Source organism: Chionomys nivalis, chromosome 14 (assembly GCF_950005125.1).
Source record: "Chionomys nivalis chromosome 14, mChiNiv1.1, whole genome shotgun sequence".
NCBI lineage: Eukaryota > Metazoa > Chordata > Mammalia > Rodentia > Cricetidae > Chionomys > Chionomys nivalis.
This window is the reverse complement of record NC_080099.1, coordinates 13223375-13251321: the sequence shown is the minus strand read 5'-3', so window position 1 is coordinate 13251321 and position 27947 is coordinate 13223375. Positions and strand designations below refer to the sequence as shown.

General features: G+C 43.8%; 1 protein-coding gene across 2 annotated transcripts in view; it reads right to left on the bottom strand.

The window, feature by feature from the left end:
• Positions 1 to 27251, bottom strand: part of Me2 (malic enzyme 2) — a 43436-nt gene extending 16185 nt beyond the window's left edge. The window contains exons 1-11 of one of the 2 annotated variants that reach the window (XM_057789171.1): positions 27097 to 27251; positions 17651 to 17770; positions 14642 to 14775; positions 10965 to 11114; positions 9081 to 9156; positions 7554 to 7715; positions 7199 to 7302; positions 4497 to 4606; positions 4302 to 4399; positions 3745 to 3858; positions 1012 to 1126 (exon numbers count right to left, since the gene is read on the bottom strand). In XM_057789171.1, coding sequence (XP_057645154.1) covers positions 1012 to 1126; positions 3745 to 3858; positions 4302 to 4399; positions 4497 to 4606; positions 7199 to 7302; positions 7554 to 7715; positions 9081 to 9156; positions 10965 to 11114; positions 14642 to 14775; positions 17651 to 17758 — 1171 coding nt within the window. In that variant the 5' untranslated portion in view covers positions 17759 to 17770; positions 27097 to 27251. Of the gene's footprint in view, positions 1 to 1011; positions 1127 to 3744; positions 3859 to 4301; positions 4400 to 4496; positions 4607 to 7198; positions 7303 to 7553; positions 7716 to 9080; positions 9157 to 10964; positions 11115 to 14641; positions 14776 to 17650; positions 17771 to 23112; positions 23261 to 27096 lie in introns of those variants that run through there. The other variant, XM_057789170.1, reaches the window with a different exon arrangement.
• Between the last annotated feature and the right edge of the window lie 696 nt (positions 27252 to 27947).

Below are 27947 nucleotides of genomic sequence, written 5' to 3'. Positions count from 1 at the left end.
AGACCCAGTGCCTTGGGAGGCTCAGGCAAGACAATCACTGAAGCCCATGTGTTCAAAGTCAGCTTACAGGAGAGTAAAACAGCTTCGGCTTTGTTTCCAGTTGAAGTTAAAATGTAAATTTAAGATTACATTTATCTATTTTGTGGCTATATGTGTATTGAGGGGGCACCATGCCATGGACAATCTGCAGGCCATGGTCCTCTCCTACTATATAGATCCTGGGGGCTCAACACATACTAAGAGGTGTGTAGCAAGCCTTTACCTGTTGAGTCACCTTGCTGGCCCCCTTTCCAGATTTTTAGATAATGTTTCAATATGCAGCCTAAATTGGCCTTAAACTCATAATCTTAAGTCTCTATAGAGTGTTGAGAGTACAAATGTGTAACTAGCCTGAGCTTGTGTCTCTTAAAATTTTTATGCCCTGGGTAGTAGTAGCACATGCCTTTAATCCCAATACTTGGGAGGTAGAGGTAAGTGGATCTCTGTGAGTTCAAGGCCAGTGTGGTCTAGAGTGAGTTCCAAGACAGCCAAAGCCACACAGTGAAACCCTGTCTCAAATGAAAATAATAAAGTAAAATAAAATTTTTATGCACAGTCACAAAAAATATTACTTTGAGTCAGCCTTTTTTATGTGCAGGGTTCTGCATACACAGATTCAATTAAGGTACATTTTCAATGTAGGCTGGAAATGCCGAAGGAAATAGCATGTACTGAGCATGTGCAGACCTCTGTGTCTCACTATACAGCTGAAGAGCTCTTACACGGCATTTACATGGTTTAAGTGGGGTGTGTACAAGTTATGAACAAGTCCTGCATCTCTTAACATGGGGGATGTAGGTGCAGCAGGTTTGGGTTTGTCCAGTGGGCCTTGACACCAGTTCCCTAACCCACTAAGAGACCACCTGCATATGTTAAAAACAAAGTAAAATACATGACTTACTTTAGCAATCTTACGTGACAGTTATGGCAGGCAGCTAAGTAACAGGATTATTTATCAACAGCTTCACTTACCAATTATAACTGAAGGCTTAAGTTCATTTACTGCATCTTCAAAAGTTCCAGGTATGTTCCCTGGGACACAGTGAGCAAACGGTTCCTGGTTACTATCTATGCTAGCAGCCCGCCCCTGAATCAAAAGATAAAATACAATATCAGTAAGTGCATATTAAAGATAATCTGAACATGAGCTATCAATTAGATAAATTTTGTCATTTCTATTTATTTTTCTCTTCAACCTTTATTTTCTAATGTTAACTTCACAGAGTCCAAACACACAGCCCATCAAATTACATTAGAACATAAGCTTTGCTGTCTCTCTCAAAACCTCATTCCTTCTGTGAGGTCCTCCTAAATTCAATATTCACAATAAGGAATCTTTAGTATTTCAGAAATGTAATATAGCAATATAGCAAATATTGCAAATTTGCCCACCAAAAGGGGACACCACAGCCCATCAAATTTATGAACAATCACACCAAAAGAGTTTATTTTTGGTAGTAGGAACAGAACCCAGGGCTTTGAACACAATACTCAAGTGCTCTACTGCTGGGGCAAACTCCCCAACTCCCCTACCCCTTTAAGACAGGGTCTTGTATGGCCTAGCTTTGGCTGGTCTCACTCACTACATAGCCATCTCCAAGTAGCAAAGTTTAAGAGCCCAGAGTACAGGCTTCACTGCCTTGGCATCGACAGCTCTGGAGAGTGGCATTTAGCAGGGAACGCACATGGATTACAGTGTTAGGATCACTGGAAGAGACTGAAAACCCAAGACCCACAGGTCAAGCTACTTTATACATTCTAAAAGCAAAACCAAAACAACAACAAAACACGCTTGAGGGTACAGATGAGCAGGGAGTCTCTCCTGTGTGGAGGGAGCATTGTACTACCAACACTACGGTCACTTTAGACTCAGTCCCTTGATGAAAACCAGTACTACAGAGTGAAGCACTGAACTGTATACCTATAGAAATGTACTCCGTTCCAGATAAAAATGTGATGTTCACAACATCCATTCTACATGGACCAGCAAACACTGTGGCTACGGCCCCTTTGTAACCACGGTTAAATAATTCAGAGTCTGAGCTGTATACTCAGGGAGCACTCTTCAGTACGGATTCTGTCTCTATCTCTTTGAAACTGATGGCTTTAAAAAAACAACAAAATCTTATTTTTTTTTAAATTTTTTTTTCGAGACAGGGTTTCTCTGTAGCTTTGGAGCCTGTCCTGGAACTAGCCCTTGTAGACCAGGCTGGCCTCGAACTCACAGAGATCCACCTGCCTCTGTCTCCCGAGTGCTGGGATTAAAGCATGCACCAACACCGTCTGGCAGCAAAAGCTTTGATCACTAAAAAAATTAGTCTTCTCAAAGCAGCATACGCTCGTAACTGCTGAGCCCTCTATGATCACTTTAAATTTGTTTCTATGATTATAAAATTTCATAAGGAAAACAAAACAAACCAACTTCCTCTCCCCAAAAAGGGACAGGATTTTTGAGAGGACTAATGACAGCAGCACAATACAATGTTACCCCAATATCTGATTACCGACACCAGTGAAGGAAAAAGGACCAGGAATAGAGCCATGCACATGTCCTATACATGTAAATATATGTAAAGATAGCATGCTTAGCACATGTAAATGGGAAAGAACTGTCCTGTCACTAGATTATGATGAAAACATGGGAAAATAAAGTAGCATTGCATACTGAATAGATGAAAATATGTCACACAATGTAAGACATACGATATCGATAGCTGATTAAAACAGTACCCAATGTGAAGGAATGCTGGCAAGCAGGCTCAGAGGTGCTAACATACGGGGAAGACCCTTACTACACATGAACTGACGCAGGGGATTATAACTTAAACGACATTACAACAGAACAGTTTCTGCTGAAATATTAGATGTACTGCTAATAGTTTAAACAGAATGTTGGATCCCAACTCAAAACTGAGCTTTACTGTTAGGGATATAGCCCAGTGACAGAATGCTTATGCTCACCTGGCATGCTTAAGGCCTTGAGATCAATTCCCAGCACCACAAACATTTTAGTTTAGGAGAGTCAAATACAATCAGATATAGTAACTATTCCATCTCTTAAGATCTTGAGAACACAGCGAGAGAGAGCAAGTCTGGTTCCAGCAGACAGATTATAATTTAAGTATGAAGTAAGAGTCTTTATAGAAGACAGTGTCCGGTTAGCTGGAACTGCCAACTTCGCACAGCAACCCAGAATCACTCAAGAAGAGTCTAAGTGAAGAGTATAAAGACCTGGTTGGCCTTTGGACATGCTTGGCAGGAGTTAGATGTGTGTGAAGGGTGTGTGTCTGCATGGACTGTCCGGACTGCCTTGAAGAAGGACGGAAACCTACCCTGAGTGTGGATGAGTCCATGTCCTGGGCTGGGCTTTGACAGTGCAGGGTAAGAGAAGCTAGCTGACAGCAAGCAAGCATGCATGCGTTTATTCTCTGCTCTCAACTGTGGCTGTGACACGTGACATTTCTGCCTTGACTTCCTCACAGTAATGGATTCTAACCTGCAGCTGTCAGCCAACGCTCCCCTATGTTGCTTTTCATCGGGTTATTTTATTACAGCCACAAAAATGAGACCACGGCGGACAGCAGATGGGATGGTCTCTGTGGACAACAAAGCAGAGGCCAGCTCCTGCACACTGCAGTAGGTAGAGAGATGCAAGACAACACCCTAGTCAGATGCCCTGTTGGTCCCCAAGTTCTGCATCCTTACCTTAACTAGTAAGCCGTTCTTGTCGAACATCCAGACCTTCCTCCGTGCCTCCTCTTCTGAGAGGCCACTTTCCACCATAGACATGACTATAAGGTTTGCAATTCCAAGGGCGGCCTGTCCGGGAAGCACATGTTTAAAAGTCAAGCCTGGAGAATGAGGTGACGCTCAGCTGCTCTGTATGTAGGGATCACATTATTGGCCATATCTGCGCTACCTTCCCTTAGAAATCACAAGTCTCTCTGAACAAATGACTTATGAGAGCTCATGATTCACACCATTTCCTCAAGCTCTAAACTCACTGTGATTGCTGTGACCATCAATAAGCACCAGCATGCTGTCTTACTTTCCTGTTTTCCTTGAGACCGTCTCTCTCTATAGTTCTAGCTCTCCTGGAACACACTCTGTAGACCAGGCTAGCCTCAAACTCAGAGATCCACCTGCCTCTGCCTCCCAAGTGCAATGGGATTAAAGGTGTGCACCACCACCTCTGGTCAGTCTTACTTTACAGAAGGAAACAGAGTACTGGGTTTTAAATTATAAAGGCTTTAAAAACTTACCTCTCCTGCTCCAAGAAATAAGATTTTGTGTTCTGAGACTGGTTTATTAATAACTTTTTGGGTCGCGAGAAGACCTGACAAAGCAACTGCAGCTGTCCCTGTGGGAAAACCCATGATTTTTACAATGAAACAAACAAAAGACATATTATAAACACTTAAAAAGTAGGGGGAATAATCATTTCATTTTTGATTTACCTTGAATGTCGTCATTGAAAGTACAGTATTTTTCTCGATATTTTCTTAAGAACCTGAAGGCATTATGATTCCCAAAGTCTTCAAACTGGATGAGTGTGTTCCGTCCATATCTAGAAACAGTAAACCCTTTGATAATTGTGTTAAAAGCACCACAATTAGACAAGACTTCCTGCTTACTAGTTCTACAATTAGTATCTGAAAGAAGATATTATACTAGCCCAAGGCCATGACTTTCAGAGCTTGTCAAAGCCTAGAGCCATATTGTAGACATCTTTTACTTAATGAACGCAGAGGCACAAACGGGCCTATGGCCATTCCCTGTGTAAATACTTACCAAGGCCCAGGAGGGTGTCCAGTGCATAGGAGCACTAAGTGACCCCCTCAAAGGGATTCTTTCTTGCATTTCAGAGTAGACCTTCGAAATGGATGAACCTCCTTAAATAGCAATGACTGACAGCACAGGAAGGTACACTGAGTAAGCACTAGGACACTGTGGTCAGGCGAGTTCATTTTGGTGAACAGCAGTAAGAAGGGAAGGCCGTGCAGGATACATGTGTATCCTGCACCAGAGAAGCTAAGGCAGGGAGATCACAGGTTTAAGGCCAGTCTAGAAAACACAGGAAGACAGACTCAAACAAATTAACCAAGGAAAGAAAAAGGCAGAAAAGACTGGAAAGGGAGCTGCTCTGGGTCTTCATCTCAGAAATAACTAATAAGAAAAGTTAAACAAGGTACATTCTGGTGACCCTGCATTTTCAATGGCCCGGGTATATGTTTCAGGGTTCACACTGCAGGACGAGGAGAAGCTGGCTCATGTTGAATCCCTGAAGGCTCTGGAGGAGGAAGAACTCACAAAAGCCTCTGGCTAGCAAAGGTTACCTACCAGTGGTGTGCAGCATGCTTGAGTGTGGGGACATGAGAAAGACAGCAGCAGCTAGGAGTTCACAAAGACCCAGGAATCATGAAACAGATGCCACGGAAAACTAGAATAAACTGCAAAGTATCAGGCAGCCCAGTGTCAAGGCAGTCTGGATATCTAAGAAGACACTGTAGCACAGTGTTGTACAAGGAAGGAAAGTGAAGGAAGAAGGAACAGAGGGCAGGGTGTGGGCTGATAATCAGTTCAGCTCTAAGTCTGTCATCATCTTTGCCTCTTGGAAGGAATCCGAGTATCTCCATGTGCCAGTTATTTTAAATGCTTAGCTAGAGTTTGGAAGATGGCTCCATGGGTAAAAGTGCTTGCCCAGCAAGTGTGAGGTCCTGAGTTCAAATACCAAGAACCCTCAAAAGAGTTGGACTCAGTGTGAGCATAAATAATCCAATACTTTACAGGGAGGCAGAAAGCAGAGGCAGGAGGGTCTCTGGGAGTCTGTGAACCAGCCACAGCATAAAAAGGGTGTCACATGAGAGACTGTGTAGTAGAAAAACAACAAGAGACCCTGTTTTAAGGCTGAGGGTAAAGACAGACACCAAAGGTTGTCTTCTGATCTCCACACACGCTTGCCATGGTACATGCACCAGTATATACACACATACACAGAGAGAAAGAGAGAGAGAGAGAGAGAGAGGGAGGGAGAGAGGGAGGGAGGGAGAGAGGGAGGGAGGGAGGGAGGACACGCTAGACCACAAAGATGAAGAATTTGGGTTTTAAGTTGCGGTAATAGAAAAACATTGAGAAATTTTCACCAACAAAATATGTAAGGCAATACACATTTTTACAAGATTAATCCTAATGTTAGATGGGCATGAACTAGAGAGAAACCTGCCGGAGAAGGATTTAGAGGAATCCAGGCAAGGCGAAAGAAGGCTGGGGCAACAAGAGACACACTAATGAGGCACGGTGAATCTGAGCATGCTCTGATGGAAGGGCTGGTTGATGGAGGAGAGCCACAAACGGCACCAAGGTTAAAGGTCTGGCAACGGGGTGAACGTTACTGCCATTATTAGCCGTTAGGAATAGGGAAGGCGGGCTGTTTGCAAAGGGAAAGAGTTCAATCTGAGGTCGAACAGGATGCAGTGACAGAATTTCTCAAGACAGGGTCCCCCAGCAGTGGTGCACGGCCACACAGGTGGCTTAGTGAGTCACATGTATGGAGGACACAATTTACTGTATATGCAAGAACTGAGAGTCTAGCTTGGTCACACAGTGCTTGTCTAGTATGTTGTGAAGCCCTGAACTCATTCCCAGGACAGCCGCCCACAAGTATATGTGTGAACAGAGGATCCACTCAGGTGTAGTGCTTGCTAATCGGCCTGCAACCTGAGTTTAGCCCACAGAAAGGTAAATGAGAGACTCCTCAAAGGTGACCTCTGACCTCCATATGCACACAAAAACACATATGCACACACCCAGAAACAAACGAACTCCACAACTGAGCCCAAATAAGATGCCAAAGCTGAAGGAGAGCTCTGGCGGAGGGGTGGGAATGAGCCCGGCCACGGAAGGCTGAGGGAGGAATGCGCTGTGAGAGTTTAGGAGAGGCGGAAGCAGACAGACTTCCTTCCAGATGTCAGGTAATAATCCCAACCAGCAATGCAGAACAGAGGTCCCATCTGTGCCAGCACATGTCAGTGGGCATGAAAGAGTCCCCACAACTTAACCGTTCCCTTACAAGCTCCCAGGACATAAAAGGAAAAAGCAGAATGGTGCCCCCCACCCTGCAATAAGAGGTTCTTTCATATCCACCAGTTTCATAGGATACCTGTCAGTAATCGCCTTCATAAACTCATCAATCAGGTCGTCATACAGTTGGGAACGATCTCGTTTCTGATACAAGCCCATATAAAAGGGATCTTTTAATAGTGCCTATATAAGAAAGCGAAGATTAAAAAGTCTTCTATTATAATATCTATTTACATTAAGCATATAAAACTTTAATCATTTAAGAAGCTTAATAGACTTGATCTACTCTTATATAAATATTAAAAGTCAAGTTTAAGACAAAGACTAACACCTAAAATGACAGGATCTCACCCCTTCAACAAACCATCTTCAAAGATAGCTGTAGTTTTTTGTTTCTTTTAGAACAGGGGAGAATGGACGGGGGTGCCACTCACTTTGTTATCAGTTCCCACGTCGATACACACAGGCAGGCATTTCTCGGGCTGTATTCCTGCACATGCTGTGTACAAACAAAGCTTCCCAACGGGGATCCCCATCCCATAGACACCCAAATCTCCAAGACCCAGAATTCTCTCTCCGTCAGTCACCACGACAGCCTTTGTTAGAAATAAAACAAAAAGCGCATCAGAAGCTGCCAAAGTAGGGCACGGAAGAAGTTCATCCTCAGAGAGGGTGGGCTCTTCTGCTCTATTCCACTCTCACTTCAGAAGCAGAATCCTATCTAATTCCAAACCTGACCCCATTGAGCAGGCTTGAGCTAGGACTTCTGCCTGTTATGAGGGATTAGAGGAGAGTTCTGAGACATGCTTCCCATCTGGGACCAGAATGAGGGGACAGAGGGATCAAGTATTCTTTGCATAGATTAAGTATTTTTTTCCATAGACTGAAACATGGGAAAAGCAAATTAAAGTCCAAGATTACCAAAATAAAAAGTTTAAAAAATAAACAGCATGATCTATCAACCTAGGGCAATCAAGAAAAGCCTTTGCAAAGTAAAGGAGAAAACAATCTAGATTTTAAAAAGTATATATAATATATATAAATACATATATAATGAATGTAAATCATATATATACATATACCTACATATAAGTGTATAGGATGATATTGTAAATTTAGTTATTTTACCAAATTTTTCCTAAATTATCTGAACTAATGATTTTGGAAGGATGGGGGGGGGCAGTGTCAAATTTAGCACAAGCTGGCCTAGAATTCCCTATGTAGTGAAGGATGATCCAGTTCTACTTTCACCTTGAAAGTGCAGACTGCGCAAGGCTGAACTCACGATTCATCAGCGTTTACTCTGGTAAAGGAGACATTCACAATGCAGGCAGCGAGATGGCTGCAGTGACAAGCAGAGTGCTACCCATAGGTCTTTAAAGAAGCTGTTCAATTTGCTTCATGAAAGAGTTACAATGACCATGGCTCGTATTTGCTACATTTTAAAATTCTTTTGACAGTGCAGTATTTGCCAAGGATCTAAATCTACCTTAGTCAAAAAAGAGATGGACGGACGGACAGACAGACAGACAGACAGATACATAGAGAGAGAGAACACAACTGCCCCTCTCCCAGAGCCGACATTCCTATGCTGTTGTTGCCTTTCCTTTTCTGAGCCAGGCTCTCATGGGTCTGCCTGCCTTTTCCTTCTAGTGTAGGGATTATAGGATTACAGGTCTGCACCACCACACTTGGGTCAGCATTCGCTTTCTCTACCAAGAAACTAAAGCTATGACCAAGCTTGCTCTTACTGGTGCCAATGTCTTGCTCAGAGCCAAGCACTGTCTCAGTGCCCCATCTCAGGACGGTTATGACCAGCACCTCCTCAGACACAGAGCAGACATCTGCACGTACATGTGTGTAAACAACTCAGAGCGACAAGGGGAACTTGTTTTTGGCAATCTAGAGTTAACTTACAAGGAAGAGAAGACATTGTGAGAAGGAGGGTGTGCTCTTAGTACCTTAACGTGGTTTTCTGGCCAGTTATCCACAATCGATCTGACATGACCTCTGTCTGAGATTGAAATAAACAACCCCCTGCAATAGGAAAACACATGACAGTTTTCTACGTTTTGTCCATGGGATAAAGACATTTTAATAGAGCACCAAGATATGGTTTAATTTCCAAGCGCTGATTTATTACGAACATTCCAACTCTTTCAAATGATAATTATGCTTATAGAATAACTGAACAAAGATTATTGTTAACTGATATGATCCTTTCGCCAAAATGAAACATGTCCATATTGCATGGTCCAACCATCAAAGTGAAAAATAAAGTAAAAATTCCTACATAGGCTACAGTGAATTAATGATACAGCAGCATGGAGAAGCCCTGCCCAGTGCTGTGACATCTCCTGTCATGACAAGCACAGAGGAGCTTTTATGACCTAGCTGACACGGGGTGAGGTCTGTCTAGGCAGTACACCTTCCAAACTTTTCTCCTTTAACCTGAGCTGAGAAACATTCTTCTAATAAGAAACCACACGTGTGACCAACCACTGGGTTATCTCCTAGAAATGTTTTAGACACTTTGGTAAAAGCACCATAGAGGTTAGATTAAACTGCACTTTTCAGTGTCTGCAGTAGTGGCATTTCATTTGTATCTTAGTAAATAAAGCTTGCCTGAAGATCAGAGAGTAAAACAACCCCACTGGTCAGCCTCACAGACCAGGTAGTGGTGATACACACCTTTAATCCCTGTAGCCACACTAGTTGTCACAGAAACTGGGTGGTGCATGCCTTTAACCCCAGGGGTACACGCCTTAATTCCAGCCCTGGAGAGGATTATAATATGGGAGGAGACAGCTCTGTCATAGTCTCATTCTGAGATTCCTGGAGGCAGGATTGCCTTTGAAATGAGGTTGAGGTAAGAGCCAGGGGCTGGCTGCTATTCTTTTCTGATCTTCAGATTGAACCCCAATTTCTGTCTTTGAGTTTATATTAATCATGCTTCAGTCTGCCAGGGAATTTCTGTCACATAAGCACAGAGGGTGCTCGCTAAGTTCAGGCTGCCAGATCTTCTTCCTCATCAGAAGCTTGTGGAGAGAGAGAGAGCTGGCATGGTTCAACCTTTTAAATAATTCAACAGGTGCTTCTTGTAGACTCAAGTCTGAGAGAAGCCTTCAGACTAGATGCAGGGGTGGGGAAGTGGCTGAGAGATGCTCTCATTCCCTGTTTAAATGCCTACAGGGATATCAGTATGTGAGCTGGGGGGAGGGGACAAGGATTAAGGTAAAAAATGGATCAGAAGGGACAGAAAAACTCAAATAAAAATAGTCTCAGACAGATCCAGCACATCAGTCTCCTCTCAGCAAGTCTTAACAGGTTCTTTCCCCATTAGCTCACAGGCACCATGTGCTCACTCAAGGACTTGAGGCAATGGCCCATAGAGGGACTGACTCTTCCTACTAAAATGTTTGATGGTGGTAGAATGGTCTGAAATTAAAATTCATCACAGCTAATTTTTCATTTTAAAGGGAAGACGAGTATCAGAAATTAAAGCTGTTAAGTGAGGACACCAACCCCAACCTGGCAATCTGCAAACAGCCTTAATAGAAATTACGGTCTGGGGCGGGGGAGAGAAGGGCACAGTGACTACACAACTCCTCTAATAATGGCAATAATTATTAGGGGCTAGCTAGTTCTATAAGGACAAAAGATATGAACATGTTGAGCTTGTATTAATATCAGTTAGGCTTTTAATACAAATTAGGATTTTGTGAGGTGAGAAACCTGACGGGGATAAGACCAGAGTAACACACAGAAATCTAATTAGATGCTACAGAATGATACTTTCTTATACAATAATCAATTATATATTTGTATGTAAAAACAAGTCTTACTTAGGTCTTCTAAAAATGTGCCCATACTGGGAGCAGGCAAGACCAACTGTTGGTGTATATACAATTGGCATCAGACTTTCAATATCATCTTGCAGTATTCTATAAAACAGTTTCTCATTTCTTTCTTGTATGCCCATTATATAGATGTATCTGAAATTAAGCACACCAAATAATGTTTGAGTTAGCTTGCATCACACTGAAAAACTTTTGATTTTTCAAATGTCTAAAACAGGGCCCTTCACATACATACATACATACATGCAGTCTCTCTCTCTCTCTCTCTCGCTCTCTCTCTCTCTCTCTCTCTCTCTCTCTCTCTCTCTCACACACACACACACCTTATAGCCAAAAAACAGATGTACTTAAGTGGGAGATGATAACAAGAGAAACAACAGCTAATCCTTTGAACAAAGGCCTGGAAATGCTAAGGGATCAACAGGACACCCACATGTAAAGGAAGAAGCTGAAGGAAGTGGTAGGCATCCAAATGCTCACCAAACACTGAGCCAGATGCCCCAAGCACTGCTCTCAAGTCCAGGAACAAAGAAGCCACCAATGCTGAAGAGTTTATAATCCAGTTGTGTTTTAAGCATTATGAGGTACAAGAAGAGAAACAACACCAAGAAAACAAGGTTCGAACTACAGGCCATTCTTAACTTCTGTTTTCTTTCTCTGAGACAATCTAGTAGATCACCAAGGCCCAACGTGAACACCTACAAGCATCCTTCAAATATGTCCACTTCTCCTCCCCACATCCGGTCTAAATCACTAACTAGTCTTCATACAATTTTCCTTTCTTGCTCCAACCCATTCTTTTAAAACACATTATCTGGGACCATTTCTAACTGTCCTTAAATGGATCCTAAATGCGATAAAGTAAGGTGCAAACCCCCCATGTACTTTCCAGCCTCATTTCCTCTATCCTGACTTACTTCATCTGCTCAGACACGATGCACCTGATGGCCCATCTCACTATGTGCTAGGGACAGTTCCTTACTCAGGCCTCCCACTGTAGCTGAGGCCATTCCCCTCTGAGTGCAAACATATACTCGACTTTTCTGTGTTCTGCCCCCACTATATGGTGTGGGAAGTTCTTCTGTATATGTGTTGCTTTTATTGGTTAATGAATAAAGAAGCTGCTTTGACTATGATAGGACAGACTAGAGCTAGGCGGAAAAACTAAACAGAATGCTGGGAGAAAATTAGGCGGAGTCAGTGAGACTCCATGAAACCGTCAGAGGAGGAAGATGCAAGTTGTTGGCTAGAACCTTGCCGGTAGGCCTCGAACCTTGTGGTAAAATATAAAATAATATAAATGGGTTGATTTAAGATATAAGAGCTAGCTAGAAATACACTTACACTATTGCCCAACCAGTATTGCAATTAATACAGATTTCTGTGTGATTACTTTGAGAGTCTGGGAAATGAATAAATGGCCTCCTCCAACAGCTATACCCTATTATTTCTTCTGTATTCAACTTCACATTGCTTTTGCACTGTTAAGGGAGTGATCATCTGTAAAAGGGAGGGTATATGTGGAGATTACATGCAAATACTCTCGTGCTGGGCTGTTACAGTGAGCCACAGCTTCCAGGCAGACATACAATCAAAGCTCAGTAATTTGCTCTGAAATGGACTGCTATGGTATTTGGTAGGTTGGATGTACTAAACACACCTTCACCTTATAATAGTTTCACTGTAAAAATGGTTTATTAGAGCTCCATCTTAGGCTGAGACTTCTCTATTTCTGTATTTTATTTGGTGAATACGTAAGAAAACATGTATTTTCTATATAGCTACAGGAATAGAAATGACATCAATTGGTAGAAATTAAAGAGACGATTTCTCCTCACTCTAGGGAAATAACCAAAAGCAATAGGGCCATAAAACGGCAAGAGACGACAAGCGTGTTAAGAAACAGATGACCCCTCAGGCATGCGCACGGGGAGCTCCTCGGCCCCATCACTCCATCTTCATTTTGCTGTGGTCACTTATGTTTGACATTGATCTCAGTCTCACCCAGGTCTCTTAAAACACAGGGGTGACAAATGCCCTGAATTCCACACTGATCACAACCCTATCCTCTTCCCTAACTACCACCATTTGCCAAGTCACGGGTACACACATCTCTACCACTGCAAAACCCAACCAAAATGGGTATGTCCCTGCCCACCAATCAGACAGTCAACTGCAGACAAACAGGCTGGACTTAACTTCAACGTGAGAAGCCTAGACCAATGCCCCCAATCCTGAACCGATGCGACACCTCTCCTTCTCTGCAGAAACTAACACTGTCCGTGTAGAACAGCACTATACACGAGACCATCCCACAAGGCTCATACACAAGGCTCCCATACGTTTGCTGTGCTTAGACAGGGTCTTACCATGTAGCCCAGGCTAGTCTTCAAGTTATGAACCTGCTCCTCTTCTGCGTCATCACAATGCCAGGGTTGCTCTTTTTTGCCCATCTAACTTTGAGGGGCTTCACTTCATAACTGAGTGCCTCTTCCTAGCTGAATAGGCGTTCTCTGTCTGACCTTAGCCCTTCTATACTTTACCTGGGACATTCAAATCCTGTTTCATAAAGAAAACCCAAGTCACCAGGCATGAGTCCAGAGCCATCGCTACCACACCTACCCTTACCAACATCTGTATTATTATGGCCCTCTGGATCAACAGTCTTCCACCTCTGCACTGGACCCTAGACCTTCCTCTGGAACCCTGCTGTAGCGGTTTCTCCTGAGTCTGCTCTGTTAACTATGAACACACCCAACTTGTTCCCCAAGTGAGAATTTTTAAACCAGAGTTCCATTTTATTTATGGCTCAAAGACTTTCTTCCCCTCTTACTTGAACTTCTTCAGAGCAGATTGCACTTTCTTCCCACCCACTCACTTCCCAATACAACTATCTTTCTGTCCCATCGCATCCACGGAACTGCTTGCACAGGTCAGCCGTGTTTCTATTTACCCCAACAGACAGCCAATCCTGAACTCAGACTACTCTCTGTGAGAACTTCCTCTCATTCTGTTGCAACTCATTAGTTGTAACCTGCTTTAAATTTCAGCTCAGAGAGGAAGTTTTATCTGATTCCCTAAGCTGAGCTAGATGCTCTCAGAATAGACCCCCCCTGTGCAATTTTTCTACCACAACACACACCAAAGCAGACAGAGCACAGTCACAGTACAGTGTAGCTATTGGCTGCTAAACTCCTAGAAGGCGGGCTGTATGTTCCTGGGTTGGTCCCTGGGCTATCATGGGAACAGGTTAGCTAGCAGCACATGCAACCTACTTATAAAAGCCAATTAGCTCCCTCAATATTTGATGTTCCATGCAACCGCAAGGACCTACATTTTCTACCAGCATGAAAGGGCTCCACTGGATTCTTGCACTTCCAAATCTAGCAGCAGAATGTCACACACAAAGTGAGAGAGCAGCGAAAGCACGGGATAGAATATGAGCAAATTAGACGGCACCTCTGTGACCAATGCTCTAATCACATGTGGAATGTGACTGCAAGTCATCCTCACTGCCAAACTCTACAACAGTGAGCACTGGCAAGTGTGCCCTAAAGCGAAGAAGGCACAATCATTGAGAGTGTTCTCATGCCATAAATAATCACACCGTAATTCTAAAAATGATTGCCAACATAAAAACTAAACACCCAACCAACTCTTACTTTTCTAAAGGGCTAGTCATTTTTTTCAAGTTTCTATGGAATCGTAAGGCTTGAATATCTTGTGTTTCTATTTTGGGAGGCAAAAGTCCTTGAAGACCAAGCATTTGTCGTTCTTGTAATGTAAACGCCATCCCCTGAAGAAAAAAAAAATAGAAATAAAGAATTAAAATTAGTACCAACTACAGTAGCAACAGCACCGTCCTTTAAAATACAAATTAAGTGAAAATTCTAAAGGGTAAAATACACATTCCAGGAACTTCAAAATGTTTCAAGACTGATGATACCACGATTGCTGACCGTGTGGGAAGGGCTACTCTTAGAGGGGCTGCTGCTGGTCACGGAAGACAGCCTAATGCACACCTAAACGTCTTGGGTTTGCTTTTCTTTCGATGCAGGGTTTCCGTGTGGCCCCGGCTGTCCTGAAACTTGCTCTATAGACCTGGCAGGCCTCTGGCTTCCCTAGTGCTGGGATTAAAGGTGTGTGCTGCCACACCTCGCTACACTCACAAACCTTAATGCGCACATCTTCTAATCACACGCTATGACCTGCACATAGCCATTCCAGAGAATGTAACAGGGATCAGATCTAACAGTGCTCCTAGATCTCTTGGCTGTTACAAGCTGAAGTTCATCATCTGTGCTATAAGGAATTTATGGTACATCCATACAGTGTACACTACAGTTGCCTATCAAAGCACACTGTTAACCTATATATGCTTAGAAAATGCACATAAAACTTCCTATTATATAGATGCATGTAACGTATAAATGAAATCAACAAAATAGAGCTAAAAATTAATCTATGTCAACATATTTAATTTCCAGTTTTTAGCTGTGGGATAAATTATACTAAAATGAGCCCAGCACAAATGCTTAAGTATTTTTCCTCCATAAAAGAGGTAAGGGGTAAAAGCACTGGCCAAATATTCAGAATCAACTTTTTTCTTAGTTCTGCAAAGTTCTGAAGGCTTACCAATGATCTGGGAGCATTAGTCCTAGAAAAGCAGCTGAGCTTAGCTTCAGAGAGCTGCTTGAAACATTGTATAACACCCACAGTAAACAACAGGCTGAACAAAAAGCTGTCTAGGAAAAGGCTTAGGGAATAAGGCGTCCATAGGAGTGAGACATAGAAAAGCTCTGAGGTATTTGGGGAATACAACATCCAGAAAAGCCTTGAAAGCACCAGAAGATAACTGGCAGGTGCTGAGAGCACTTATAACTCCGGATCTAGAAGGTTCTGACACCTCTGCAAGCACACACACACACACACACACACACATACACACAATTTATAGAAAAAAAATAAGTAAAAAAAAAATCCAACATGTTTACAAAATGGCTACTATGAAACATTAGAAAAGATACAAAGTTGATGAATAGTATTGGCCAAAGAAACAGGAAATAGACTCAGAAAGATAAACTCAGGGAATCATGATCTTAAAACATGAAAAGCAGCAGAAAGAGACAAAAGCTGGCATGGCATAAGAGCCGGGGCCTAACTGCTACAGAGTTTCAGAGGCGGAGCAACCACACTGCTCTGGTAGTGTGGAAAGGCCACTGGCTCTGCTTTGTTTTGTTCTGTAATGTTTCTAGGGTTTGAACCGGTCTCCAAACACGCCATGGTGGTCTCTTTCATCACACTATGTCTCCAGCCCTGGATTAGGAATGAGGTACAGGTTAAGGAGCACATAAGATCTGGAGGTAGATGAAAACCAAGAAGGGGTCTTCTTTAAGCATCTTTTAACCGCAGCTGACACGCTGAGATGCGGGAAATTCAGGGCATCTGCTATTCAGGTCTCAAACCCCTGTAAACATTACCATGCTAACCAGCTCATAGTTTTTTCTTATAATTGAAAAAAAAAAATCAGATTGGCAAAATTCTTATGGCAAGTTTCTTTTAAAAAACAGATCACATCTTTAATCTCAACACAGCATTCCCCAAAAGACATACTTCATAAACTCTATGGATCTATCCTCTGGCAAGCTTTCTCTAAGTACTGTCTTCATTTTAAAAATATTTCATTGTCTTAGTTAGGGTTTCTATGGCTGCAAAAAAACATCATAACCAAAAAGCAAGCTGGGGAGGAAAGGGTTCATCTGGTTTACACTTCCAGATTGGAGTCCATCATTGGAGGAAGTCAGGACAGAAACTCAAGCAGGGCAGGAACCTGGAGTCAGGAGCTGATGCAGAGGCCATGGAGGGGTGCTGCTTATCCCCCAAGGCTTGCTCAGCCTCCTATCTTATAGAACCCAGGACCATCAGCCCAGGGGTGGCACCACCCACCATAAGCTGGGCCCTCCCCCACTGATCATTAATTGAGAAAACACCTAGCTGGATCTCATAGAGACATTTCCTTAACTGAGTCTCCTTCCTCTCTGATGACTCTAGCTTGGGTCAAGTTGACACACAGCAGACATATTCACCCAGAGTTACATTTCATGAATGCCTTTTTATGGTGCTGAGGTGTGAATCTAGGAACGTGGTAAACATGCTCAACCATGGAACTATCCCCAACCGCTACTGACGCGTCTCAACCACATGCCAGGCACTATGCAAAGCATGTCAAAGCCTGTTTCAGCAAGCAGTGGCTACTGTTCTGCCATTTTTTTCAGATGGCAGCAGGTGAGTTACCAAGGGGTCTTACTCAGATGCCAGTGTCATACAGTAAATAAAGGTGAGAACAAGTCAAAACTTGAATGTTTTCTTGGGAGCACCCAGGAGGCAGAGGCAGGGAGATCTCTGAGTTTGAGGCCAGTCTGTTCTACAGAGTGAGTTCTAGGACAGCCAAGGCTACACAGAGAAACCCTGTCTCAAAGCACAACATCAACCAACCATACAAAGAAACAAAACCCAGCTGAATGAGAAGGTCTGGTACAGAAAAAGCAACTCTCCCCAAAAGACCTTTGTTCTACAGCAACAGAGCTAGCAGACAAAACTTTAATGCCTTATCGGTCTAACAGCACACCTCCACCAGGAAGATAAATCGCATTGGCATTAATGTCACTGACCTTGTTTGTTCGTGGGTTCAACATGAGCGGCTTGCCTTTCTCCTTCAGGTGCAAATGACGACATGTCAAAGTACAAGGAGTGACAACAGCTCTTACCCGGGAAAACATCTTTTCTCTCACCTGGGAAAAACAAAGTACTCATAAGAACACACTGCACCAAAAGCATCGCCTCATTTATTTCAAAGGCAGACATGGACTCTCACTGCACATGGGAAAATGCTTTAGTTTAAAGGCTAAACTGAGGAGGCTGACAGGGAGAGAGATACACTACTGATGTTACATTTCCTGACCTTGGCAACAGAGCTACACCAGACTGGAACTAGAATCACCCAGGAGACACACTTCGGGTGTCGGTGAGCACATTTCCAGAACAGTTTAGTGGGAAATGCCTACCCTGAATGTGGGTGACACCATGCATGGGTTGGGGTCCTGGACTGAATGAAAAGGGGAAAAAAGAGCTACCATGTCCCTCTAACCCCTTTGGTCCCAGCTATGAGCTCTTACTTCTATCATGAACTCTGCCATTTTGGGGGCGGGGAGTCAGGTTTAGATCACAGCAACCAAAAAGCAAATATATATCATCCAGAGGTAAGATATTCCACTTTGAACGCATGTACAAAGTTGCCCTGGAAAGGGGATGCTATATGTGTAAAATGCATCTTTTGAAATTATTTTAAAAAGAAATCTATGCAGTGGTTTTAAGTGTGCCAGCAAATGCTGCAACAACCATTTAATTTATTAAAGACCTCACGGAAGACTGCAATGGCATTCCATATAAAGCTCGACTATATAGCTACCTAGAACGCTGAAATGTGCAGCTTTTGGTTGTCTACCTGCAGATGTTATGGACAGTCTTTGGCTTCTCCACTTCTTTTTTCAACTTCCTGGTAAGCGGGAAGAAGCTCTGCTAAGTAGAATTTCAAAGCTAAAGGATGCTAACTAAGCAATAAAGCAAGAGCACAGCTTGACTGTTAAGTTGGGAGCAAAGCCCCAGCCTCTGGCCTGGGAGTTGCTTTGCTCTGGACTCGAAATCCTAGCATGCCAGGCCTGACCCCTCCCAGAGGAGGGGGGGGTCAGGACCACTCCCACAGGGTATTTATGTGAACTCCCAAAGGAGAAATACCTGGGCTGCTTGGGCTCCCTGCTGTTCTGTCTCCCAGCCATGCACTCAGCCACCGGAGAGCGTCATTCTTAATGAAACGATCGGCATTTTGATTTGGTTTGATTTGACCTAATTGGATTTTTTGTGCCCGCGGAGCTGTCCTATTCTTATCATTGACCAACTAAAAACTTCCTAAGAGCAACCATAAAATATGACTTTTAAGTAAGCGCTTGTTCCAGCTTCCACAGAAGTTACAGAGATAGTATGGACTTCTCAGATTTACTTCCTCTCAGTTTTTAGTTTCCCCTCAGCTTCCCCCAGCAGACAACACTGAAACAATGGGTATTCTCTAGAAAAGAAAACTGTGCACCACACTTTAAATTTTACCATCAAACAAGACACTAGTTTCAAAGTGTCTCTGTTTTATGGGCAAGCAATACTGTTTTATGACAGTGTAGGTTAGCAATCAAAGAAATGGGTGTGTTTTTCTAAAAGCAACAGGCTATGGTTGCTTTTTATGTATGTGGTCCTTGACCTAAGAGTGGTTTTCAAATTTTTTATAGGGTTACAAAAACACATATGTGAAAAACACAGAAGACAAAGGAAACACATGTGGCTCAGAGTGCCTAAACTATTTATTCATTAGTTCTTTACCTGAAACAATGCTGCTGGCCTCTGCGGCAGAGGCCACGAACCCCTGCCATCTGAAGGGCATAAAATCTCCTACCCATGCTGCACTTGCACACACACACCCTATAGGCCTGAAGTTAGCACTATTTCTGAATTATTTTCTGCAAATATTTCAATCCAGAGATCAGCAAATTCAAATAAGGCTAGTTTTCTTTTCTTTCTTTTTTTTTTTTTTTTTTTTTTTGGTTTTTCGAGACAGGGTTTCTTTATGTAGTTTTGGAGCCTGTCCTGGAACTTGTTCTGTAGACCAGGCTGGCCTCGAATTCACAGAGATCCACCTGCCTCGGTCTTCCCAGTGCTGGCATTAAAAGTGTGTGCCGCCATGACCCAAAAAGGCTAGTTTTCCAAGTATTGCTGACCACACAGTCATAGACACTGAAATACTGCAGTCTACAAGTAAATCTACTGAAGCTGTTTTCTGTCACCCACCAGACATCAGAACAAAGATGGGATACACTGTTTCAAAGGCATTTGCCTAAGGCTTGGAGCCCCACCAACACACCCACTTCTGGAGGGTGAGGCTGATGCTAGATGTAATGCAGAGCTGAAGATTTGCAACAATGTCACAGATGTCCCACTCAGCTTAGATAGCCATGGACACAAGTAACTTTAAAATAAAGCACAAAGGACAACGCAGTGACAGGAACAGGAATGAAACCTTTTCTACTCTTGAGGAGGATAAAAATCACTGTACAAAAAGGGCCAAGACAGAGATGAATCTAACCAAAAATTTTAGAGCAGGAATTTAAGCGGTAAGTGTGTGCCTTAAGAAAAGCTGACAAAAAAAGTAGGAAATGGTGAGAAGGAAAAGATGACTAAGGGAAAACTAACAAAGTCCTCACCAGCAACCTGTTCAAATCTATGATCCAATTCTAGCCAGCAATTAAAATGCAGCTGTGATTTAAGAGAAAAGATGGCAAAAATATTTAACAGAAGCAATGTTTTGTGTTTAGTGAAGATTGTACACATAAAACACAAATAACACAATAAACAAACTTGCCCTCATAAATAAACACATACATGAAGATCTGGAGAGCCGAAAGGACAGAAGTGAATTTGGCTTTCAATTTTTACTTCATGCAGTTTTTGCCGTTGAAGTTTTACTTATATACAACCTGAATATCCATAAAGATACCCAAATTTACTTTGGTGATCACAAAACCAGGAGATCTAAAAATCACACAGCCTAATTTCTTCAGATTTACATTTAACTTCCATTTACATGTTGGAAACTTAAGACACAATGTTAAGGGACTAGTGAGGGTTCTGTTTCCCCGGCCATGCAGCTCCCCATTCCTCTAGAAACAAGTAATAGAACTTATATCCGGACCTAGTTAGTGATCTACTGCCTACAGATCAAGGAAGGAACAAAACTGTTTATGTGTAAAGAGAAAGCTTTTTACTCTCCTTCCACATTTCAGTCGCCAATTCTGCTAGCTCAGCGCCTCCCTCCTATGAGTTACAGCAAACGCCCGACCAGAATACCGGACTCCTCCACACAGCGGCACAGCAGACACCAAGGACGCCCTGACCCCTCACCTGTGACATTACACGGACAGTTAAGGACCCACACTCACCGGCCTGGCCTTGCTCTGGCTGCCAACTCTGAGTAACAGATTGTCACCTACACTTCTCATCAAGCAGCTTCTCATGGGCGTGACAGTTTGCTAGAATGGGTCACCGTACTCAGAGAAAGATTTACTGTATTTACTGTTCAATTGCAAAAGATATAGAAAGGCCGCAGATAAACTGCAGATAGAGAGATATGCTGGGCAAAGTGCAGGGAACGGGGTACACTGCCTCCCCTGCTCTTCCGCGTGATTAGCAACCTAGAAGCACATGAACTCCTCTAATTTGGGAGGCTTTATAGAGCTTAATGTCCAGTCCCACCCTTCCCAGAGGTCATGGCTGAGGCCAAGCCTCCAGTCCTCTGGTCCCTACAGTGCCCAGCCCCATCCTGCAGCTCTCCAGGAGCTTTACCCAGTTACCTCCTTAGCAAAGCGTGATCAAAAAGCCTTATCAAGAACAAATGACATTCCTATCACGCAGGAAACTCTGCAACTTGTAGCTCTCAGCAAAGAGCAGGACGAAGACCAAATACATTTCCTATGCATAGAAAATGTAACTATGAGCCTATTTTTTTTCTTACTTTTGGTCTTTAAAAAAAAAAGACTCTGTCATCCTATACATGTATATAATATGTATAGAATACATTCCCATAACACATGCACACACTCCTTCCTCCTCCCATCCTGTGGCAGTCTCTTGACCTGTTGGGTCCCCCTCCCACTATTAAGTCTTCTGGATAGGAGTTTGTTTTGTTTGGTAATCCTTTTCCCCATGGGGGTGGGAGGCAGGAATACACTCTATAGCCCCAAATCAAGTAAATCTTCCTGCCTCAGCACCTGAGTCATGGGACTACAGGAATGAACCCCCACACCTAGCTCCTTGAGATGCCTGTGTAAAGCAGAAGATTACAGCTACTTAGACTATCTCCATAGCCCTAACGTTAACTATGCTCTCATTGGTGGATTTCTAGACTTAAGCAGATTTTCCTTGAATCACACCTACAGTTCCACCTACCTTAAACTTCTTAATTTGTTAAAAGCCATGAAAGCTCAGTGACAGGAACTGGCATGCATGCGGTATTTCACCCAGCTTAGCAGCTGCTCCTTGGGCTCTTGCTCTGCTCTTCCTTTCATGTTTCAAAGTATAGCCCTTGAAACTTTTGTTCGTGTTTTTCCTTCAGTTTTTTAATGTAGTTATTTCTTTTCTCTCTAAATCCCATATTTCCAACTAAAACTACTAATGAAACAACTCTATCCTAAATTCTCATAGCTCTTTAATGATCCCTTTCTTTCTCTTTTTGAGACAAACCTCGTATCTCAGGCCTTGGGCTTCCCATCTTCCTGCCTCCAAGGTGCAGGCATGCGCCACAGTGCAGGCACGTGCCACTGCCTGGCTAGTTCTCCTGCAGAGCTAGACAGCAAACCCAGGGCATTGTGCACACTAGGCAAGTACTCTCCCAACTAAACCACATCCCCAGCCCTACTTACCTATGTCTGATTGGCATTGTTTTCCACTTTATTTGTCTATATTTCTATCTGAACCTGTTCATATAATTTAAAATTCTGGTTTCATTATATATTTCCAAGACCTTTCCAAGACCTTCCAAATCACTCTAATGTCTTTGGTACCCATGTATAAATTTTGGTTTCTTTCATGGTGTCATTTTTATCTGAGGAAACAGTAGAGATCTCTGACAGTGGCCTGACATGTTTTATGTGCTCTAGAAGCCAACTTTTGGAGCCCACTCTGAGTTTGCTTCAGTGAGATCCAGGGTTTATGGCCTAAAACCAACTCTTAAATTAGTTCATATTCTAAATGGATACCTATCTCCAAACCCAGATTCAAGTGAGAGAGGTCTATGATCATACTTACGATGTGGGGTGACTAGCTTAACCTACCTCCATCCTAGGCAGGGCACAGACTTCCAGTCCCATCTACAGGAAGGTCATTGCTCTCCTACTTCTCACTCAGTACATAAAATTCTGACTCCTGAGGGTAAATGGGGCCTAGGAAATCAATTTCCAGTTTCTGCAGAGCAATAAATACTTCACTTGTCCTTAATTCCCCACCTACCCAGGGCGACCTACCCAGGGCAGCCTACCCACTTCAACTCCAGGCCACTGCAGGGAGAGTCTTTCTTCATTCCTGCATATGAAGATTTCCCTTTCAAACTTGCCTCTGTGTTTGTTTCTACTTCATTAACCTCACTGTGTAGGAAGGGGAGGGTCTCTCAGGTGGGTGTTTCTATCTGCATGCACGTCTGTGTACCATGCCTAAGGAAGCCAAACGAGGGTGTCAGATCCTGTGGAACCAGAGTTACAGATGGCTGTGAGCCGCCATGTGGCTACTGGCAACTACACCCCAATCTGTGCAAGAACAAGTGCTCTTGACTGCTGCACCATCTCCCCAGCCCCCACCATGCAGTACTCTCTATATTCTACCGTTCCTGAAGTCCACAGCTTTCCTCTGTGGGCCCTACTCCAGAGTTTCACAGATCCTGGGACATGCTCCAGGAAACTTCAAAGTTTCATGAATCCTGGTTCTCTGCTGGCATGGCCACTGCCACTCTCCCTGTCCTCTTTCAAGAGTAAGCAACAAGAGAAAGGAGTTCTTGAACTCTGAGGCTGTGGAACTCTCTGGGTGTTGTTTACAAACAGGGCTTCCAGAGTACTTCCAACAGGAACTTCAACTGTAAAGTCGCATCATGCCCTGGGGACAGAAATGAGGTGGTCACCATCTGGAAAGGTTATCCACTGGAGACAGCACCATGGAGACCAGCGCCACCGACTCTATTCAGAGGAGAGGAGAGGTCATGACTTGTAGTAATGAGTCCTCTTGGCAGTTACAGACCTGAACTTGAATCTGTTAGGAAGAGATCCCAAATGGTCTTTGAATTGGCATAGGGGTTAGTCAGGTTTTCACTGGCCTGTGGCCACCTAAGGAGAGACTTGGGCAGTGTAATAATATAATACTTAATAGTAAATGTATATTTATTTTTATGTTATTAATTATGACCTTCCCTCTTTGGCAGTTAAATCCTATCTTTTAGGACAGGACGGGGACAGTGGGCTTCGGAGGGTACTTCTGATGTGGTCTTAAAGATACCATTTTGCTATGCTCCAAAGGCTGGTCTTGAAGTCACTAATTAGAACAGGCTGCCCTCAAGATTACATACAGCAGCCCTCCTGCCTTCCAAACAGCAGCATTGGCAATAGGTTTTAAAAAGGTTCTTAACTTAGAAGTTGGCAGTTTCCTCTCTGGTCCCAAATACTCTCTACATATATACTTAAAAAACAAACGAAACAAACAAAAACTGTTCATGAAGTTTAATCTGGGAACCAACCACTCCACCAGAACACTCGTTTTTCTCAGGAAAGCAAGGGCTGGGGAGACGGTTCAATGAGTACAGTGTTTGCTTCACAACCATGAGGACCCGAGTTTCAATCTCTAACACCCACACATAAAAAGCCAGTTACATGGGTGTAACCACAGAGCTGAGGGTGGGGGGATTGAGATGGGCAAATGGTGCCAGCCAGTCTAGACAAAGGTCATCTCTAAGCTTAGTGAGAGATCCTGTCTCTGAAGAAGACGGAGCAGCTGAGGACATCTGTGACTTCTGCATTAAGTGCACACAAGCACAGCACACACAAAAGGAAAGGCAAACCCAAGTGACAAACTTACAGAATGATAGCGTATATGATGGTGTATATGATGGCGTATGTGCACACACAGTAATCTCGTCACAGGCTTCACTGCCTGACTTGAAGGTTTTTCCAAGACAAAAGAGAGACCTAAGAGCAAGCTATACAGTCCAACTGCCTGGCCTTAAACCCTTGTTTCCTCACTTGCTGGCTCAACTAATTCATAGTTAAGTCACACCCTCGCTGAGTTTCAGTTCTCGTAGCTCACAACAAGAACTACTCAGAGGGCTTTCTTCGCTCCCTCAAGCTTTAAATTAAGACAGCTTAAATTTAAATTAGACTCCAAATGCTTATTACAGGCTGTACAAACACTCCTGATCCAGCACTTCTGCTGCTGGCTACCATAGCCAGAAGCTGATGGTCAGAACCTGCATTCTAAGCACCAGGGAGTTTCTGCAACACTTTTTAATGATTAAATTTAGAGGCTATGGGGATGATCGAAATTAACATTTAAAATACTTCCTTCTCTAGGTCGAGAAGGAGGCTATGAACAACAGCACAGAGATCCAGACGACAGAAAATACTCTACAATATCTACAGAATATGTTCTTCACTTTGAAATTTGTAAACACTGCTCAATTTCAGCTGTATAAGCAAAATGATCACCTCCAAATAAACTAGTTAACGTTCCATAAAATAATTAAATTTTATTAAACCAAATATAACTTTGAACCCACATTTTGTTCCCTAAGATTAACAAATCTTAGTGGAGTTTTGTGTGTGTGTATCAAAATATAACTAGTTTGCTTCAAGTTCAATGAGTTATAATTTGTTTAACACAATATAAAATTTAGTATAGGTAAGAATTTTTAAAATGGAATTAAATGTAAATTAGGCATAATAACATCATGGAAGCTTTTAATTTAAAGACTACCACCTCCAAAATGAGCAGGGTATGGAGGCTCAGATGTGCATTTGGAGTCAAGGCAGGTGAATTCCGAATTCCACAGCTGCTGGGGCTATGTTGACCCTTTCTAAAAACCAGCCAACCAAATAAAAGCACAACAACCCTGAAATGGTGAGCCCTTCATGACTCTGAAATGTACTTTCATAAGTACACTGAACTCCTTAGAAGGATGTGACTCGGTTGCTTCTTCATTAGCAACTTTTGAGGAGAATGAATGAAGATCTAATTAAAGCAAGGTCCAGCAGCCTGACGAGCATGGCAGAATTCCTGGCCAGCTAACTTCCAAGCTTTCATAGCCGCCCAAAGAGCCAGTTTCAGCTTATAATCAATGCTCCAGGCTGACTCAGTAAAATCCAGTATTCAGAAAGTTAAACTGTTGTATTTTTGGAAACCGTGTAGCAGATGTATAACCAGTTAACTGCAGCGGTTATACACAAGATATATTGATTTTTTTAAATTTATTCAGGGGATGCTACCAACAATTTCTTCTCTAACTTCCAGAATATTTGGAAACTACAAATAAAACTCTGCATTACTTCGCAATCGCTTAACAACATAAACAACACTTAAGGAGTACGCACCGTTAAGTGAAGAAGAGCTATGACTATAGCTTGAGTTTGAATCCATTCCCTCGCTTACTTAAAGACTCAGGTCTTGAAATAGTTACTTAACCTTCCAAGGTATTTACTGGGAGATAAGAGCACAAACCTGAAAGGGTTATTCGGGGGTAACGTGTTCAGAGAACAGCGCCCAGCCCATTTCTAACAACAGTGCTGCTACTGTTACCAACAATGCCGACACCAACAGAAATAAAACGTTATTAACTGCTCTGCTTAAAGTGACTGCCACAAGCATTTAAGAGGATAATTCCAGGGATCCAACGTTACTAGGGGTGCACTTCTGTTGAGGTCAGTTATTTTGATCATGCTTATCACCACAAGCAACACACATTTTCTAGAATGCTCATTAGTACCCTCCAAAATAAGGTCGAACCTAAAGCCACAAATGCAACACCACACTTTGGGTTGGTTGTGAAGAGCGTCAGAGTCCTCGGCCAACCCCGGTGCACAGGTGCCATTGCAGATGAATGGACGGAACCACGCCAATCTTAGAACTTTCTAGCTTGCAACAACTCTTTCTTTTAAAATGAGGAACACACACACAGCCTAACTCATGTGCCTCCCCGAGCTCTGTTGAGAAAGAAATCTTGCCAAAGGGGTTTCGAACCACAAAGTATGTCTTTCCCCCAGCGCAGGAGGAAAAGACACCGGGATGCTCGAGATCCAGAAGCCACAGAGCTGGATTCCTGGGAGGAAAGCGGGGTGTCCTGGCACCAGCGAGCCGGACCCCAACAGAGTGCGGCGCCCCTCCCTCCGCCCGGCTACCCACCCGCCAGGCGGGCCGCACGCGCGGCTCCCGGCGCGGAAAGGCCCGCGCCCACCCCGCCCCACACCAGGCCGCCCGCTCCACGCCTTACCGGACCCTGGCCCGCGCCAGGTGGTGCTGTAGGCAGAGAGGCCGCGGCGCTACAGCTCGTGATGCTCGACCCTGGCGCCGCCCCTCCCGGCCTCCCGTAAGCTCCCGGCAGCCGGCGCCAGCTCCGGCTTGGTCTGCCGGGGGGACCGCCCCACACGCGCAGAGGTAGCGGAGAAAGAGGCGCGGGCCAGTGCCGGGCGGACGGACAGGCACACAGGCCAATGGGAGGCCTGAATCTGGAGCGGGGCGGGGCTCCGGCCTAGTCCCGCCCCCCAGCTCGGCTCCTCGGGGCGGCACCTTCCTGCGCCGGGTTCCTGGGTGTTAACTGTTGTGAGGTGGCGCGCACCAGTTCCTGTGCGGCCCTGACGGCGGGAGGAGGGATGTGCTTCGGGAGAACAGGGTGGTACCCGGTCCCATGAGGACGCGAAGGGTGGCTTATGCCGGCCACCGGCCAGGCACTCCGGATGGGCAGGGAGTCGGCGGCCACCGCAGGGCGTTCACGCGAGAAGACGCTGTGCGCAGGCGCGGCGCGTGGTCTGCGGGTATCAAATCTCCTAGTCCACCAGACACGAGGAAATTATGATGTGGGTTCTCGTGGAGGAGGGAAGAGATGAGCAATTCAGGAGAATGGCGAGTAGGGAGCACAAGAAACGCGAGCTCTGGCTGGCGCTTTGTTGGTGTTGTATTTTTCTGAGCTGTATTTATTGGCGTATATAGGTCTTAATGCAAAATTCTGTGCCATCCTGCATGGCTGCTAGCCCAGTTACTGACCTACCGGGAATTTACTAATCATTAGTGCTACCACCGTCACCATGAATTCAGTGTTCTTGGGGAAGCGCTGAAACTCTTAGT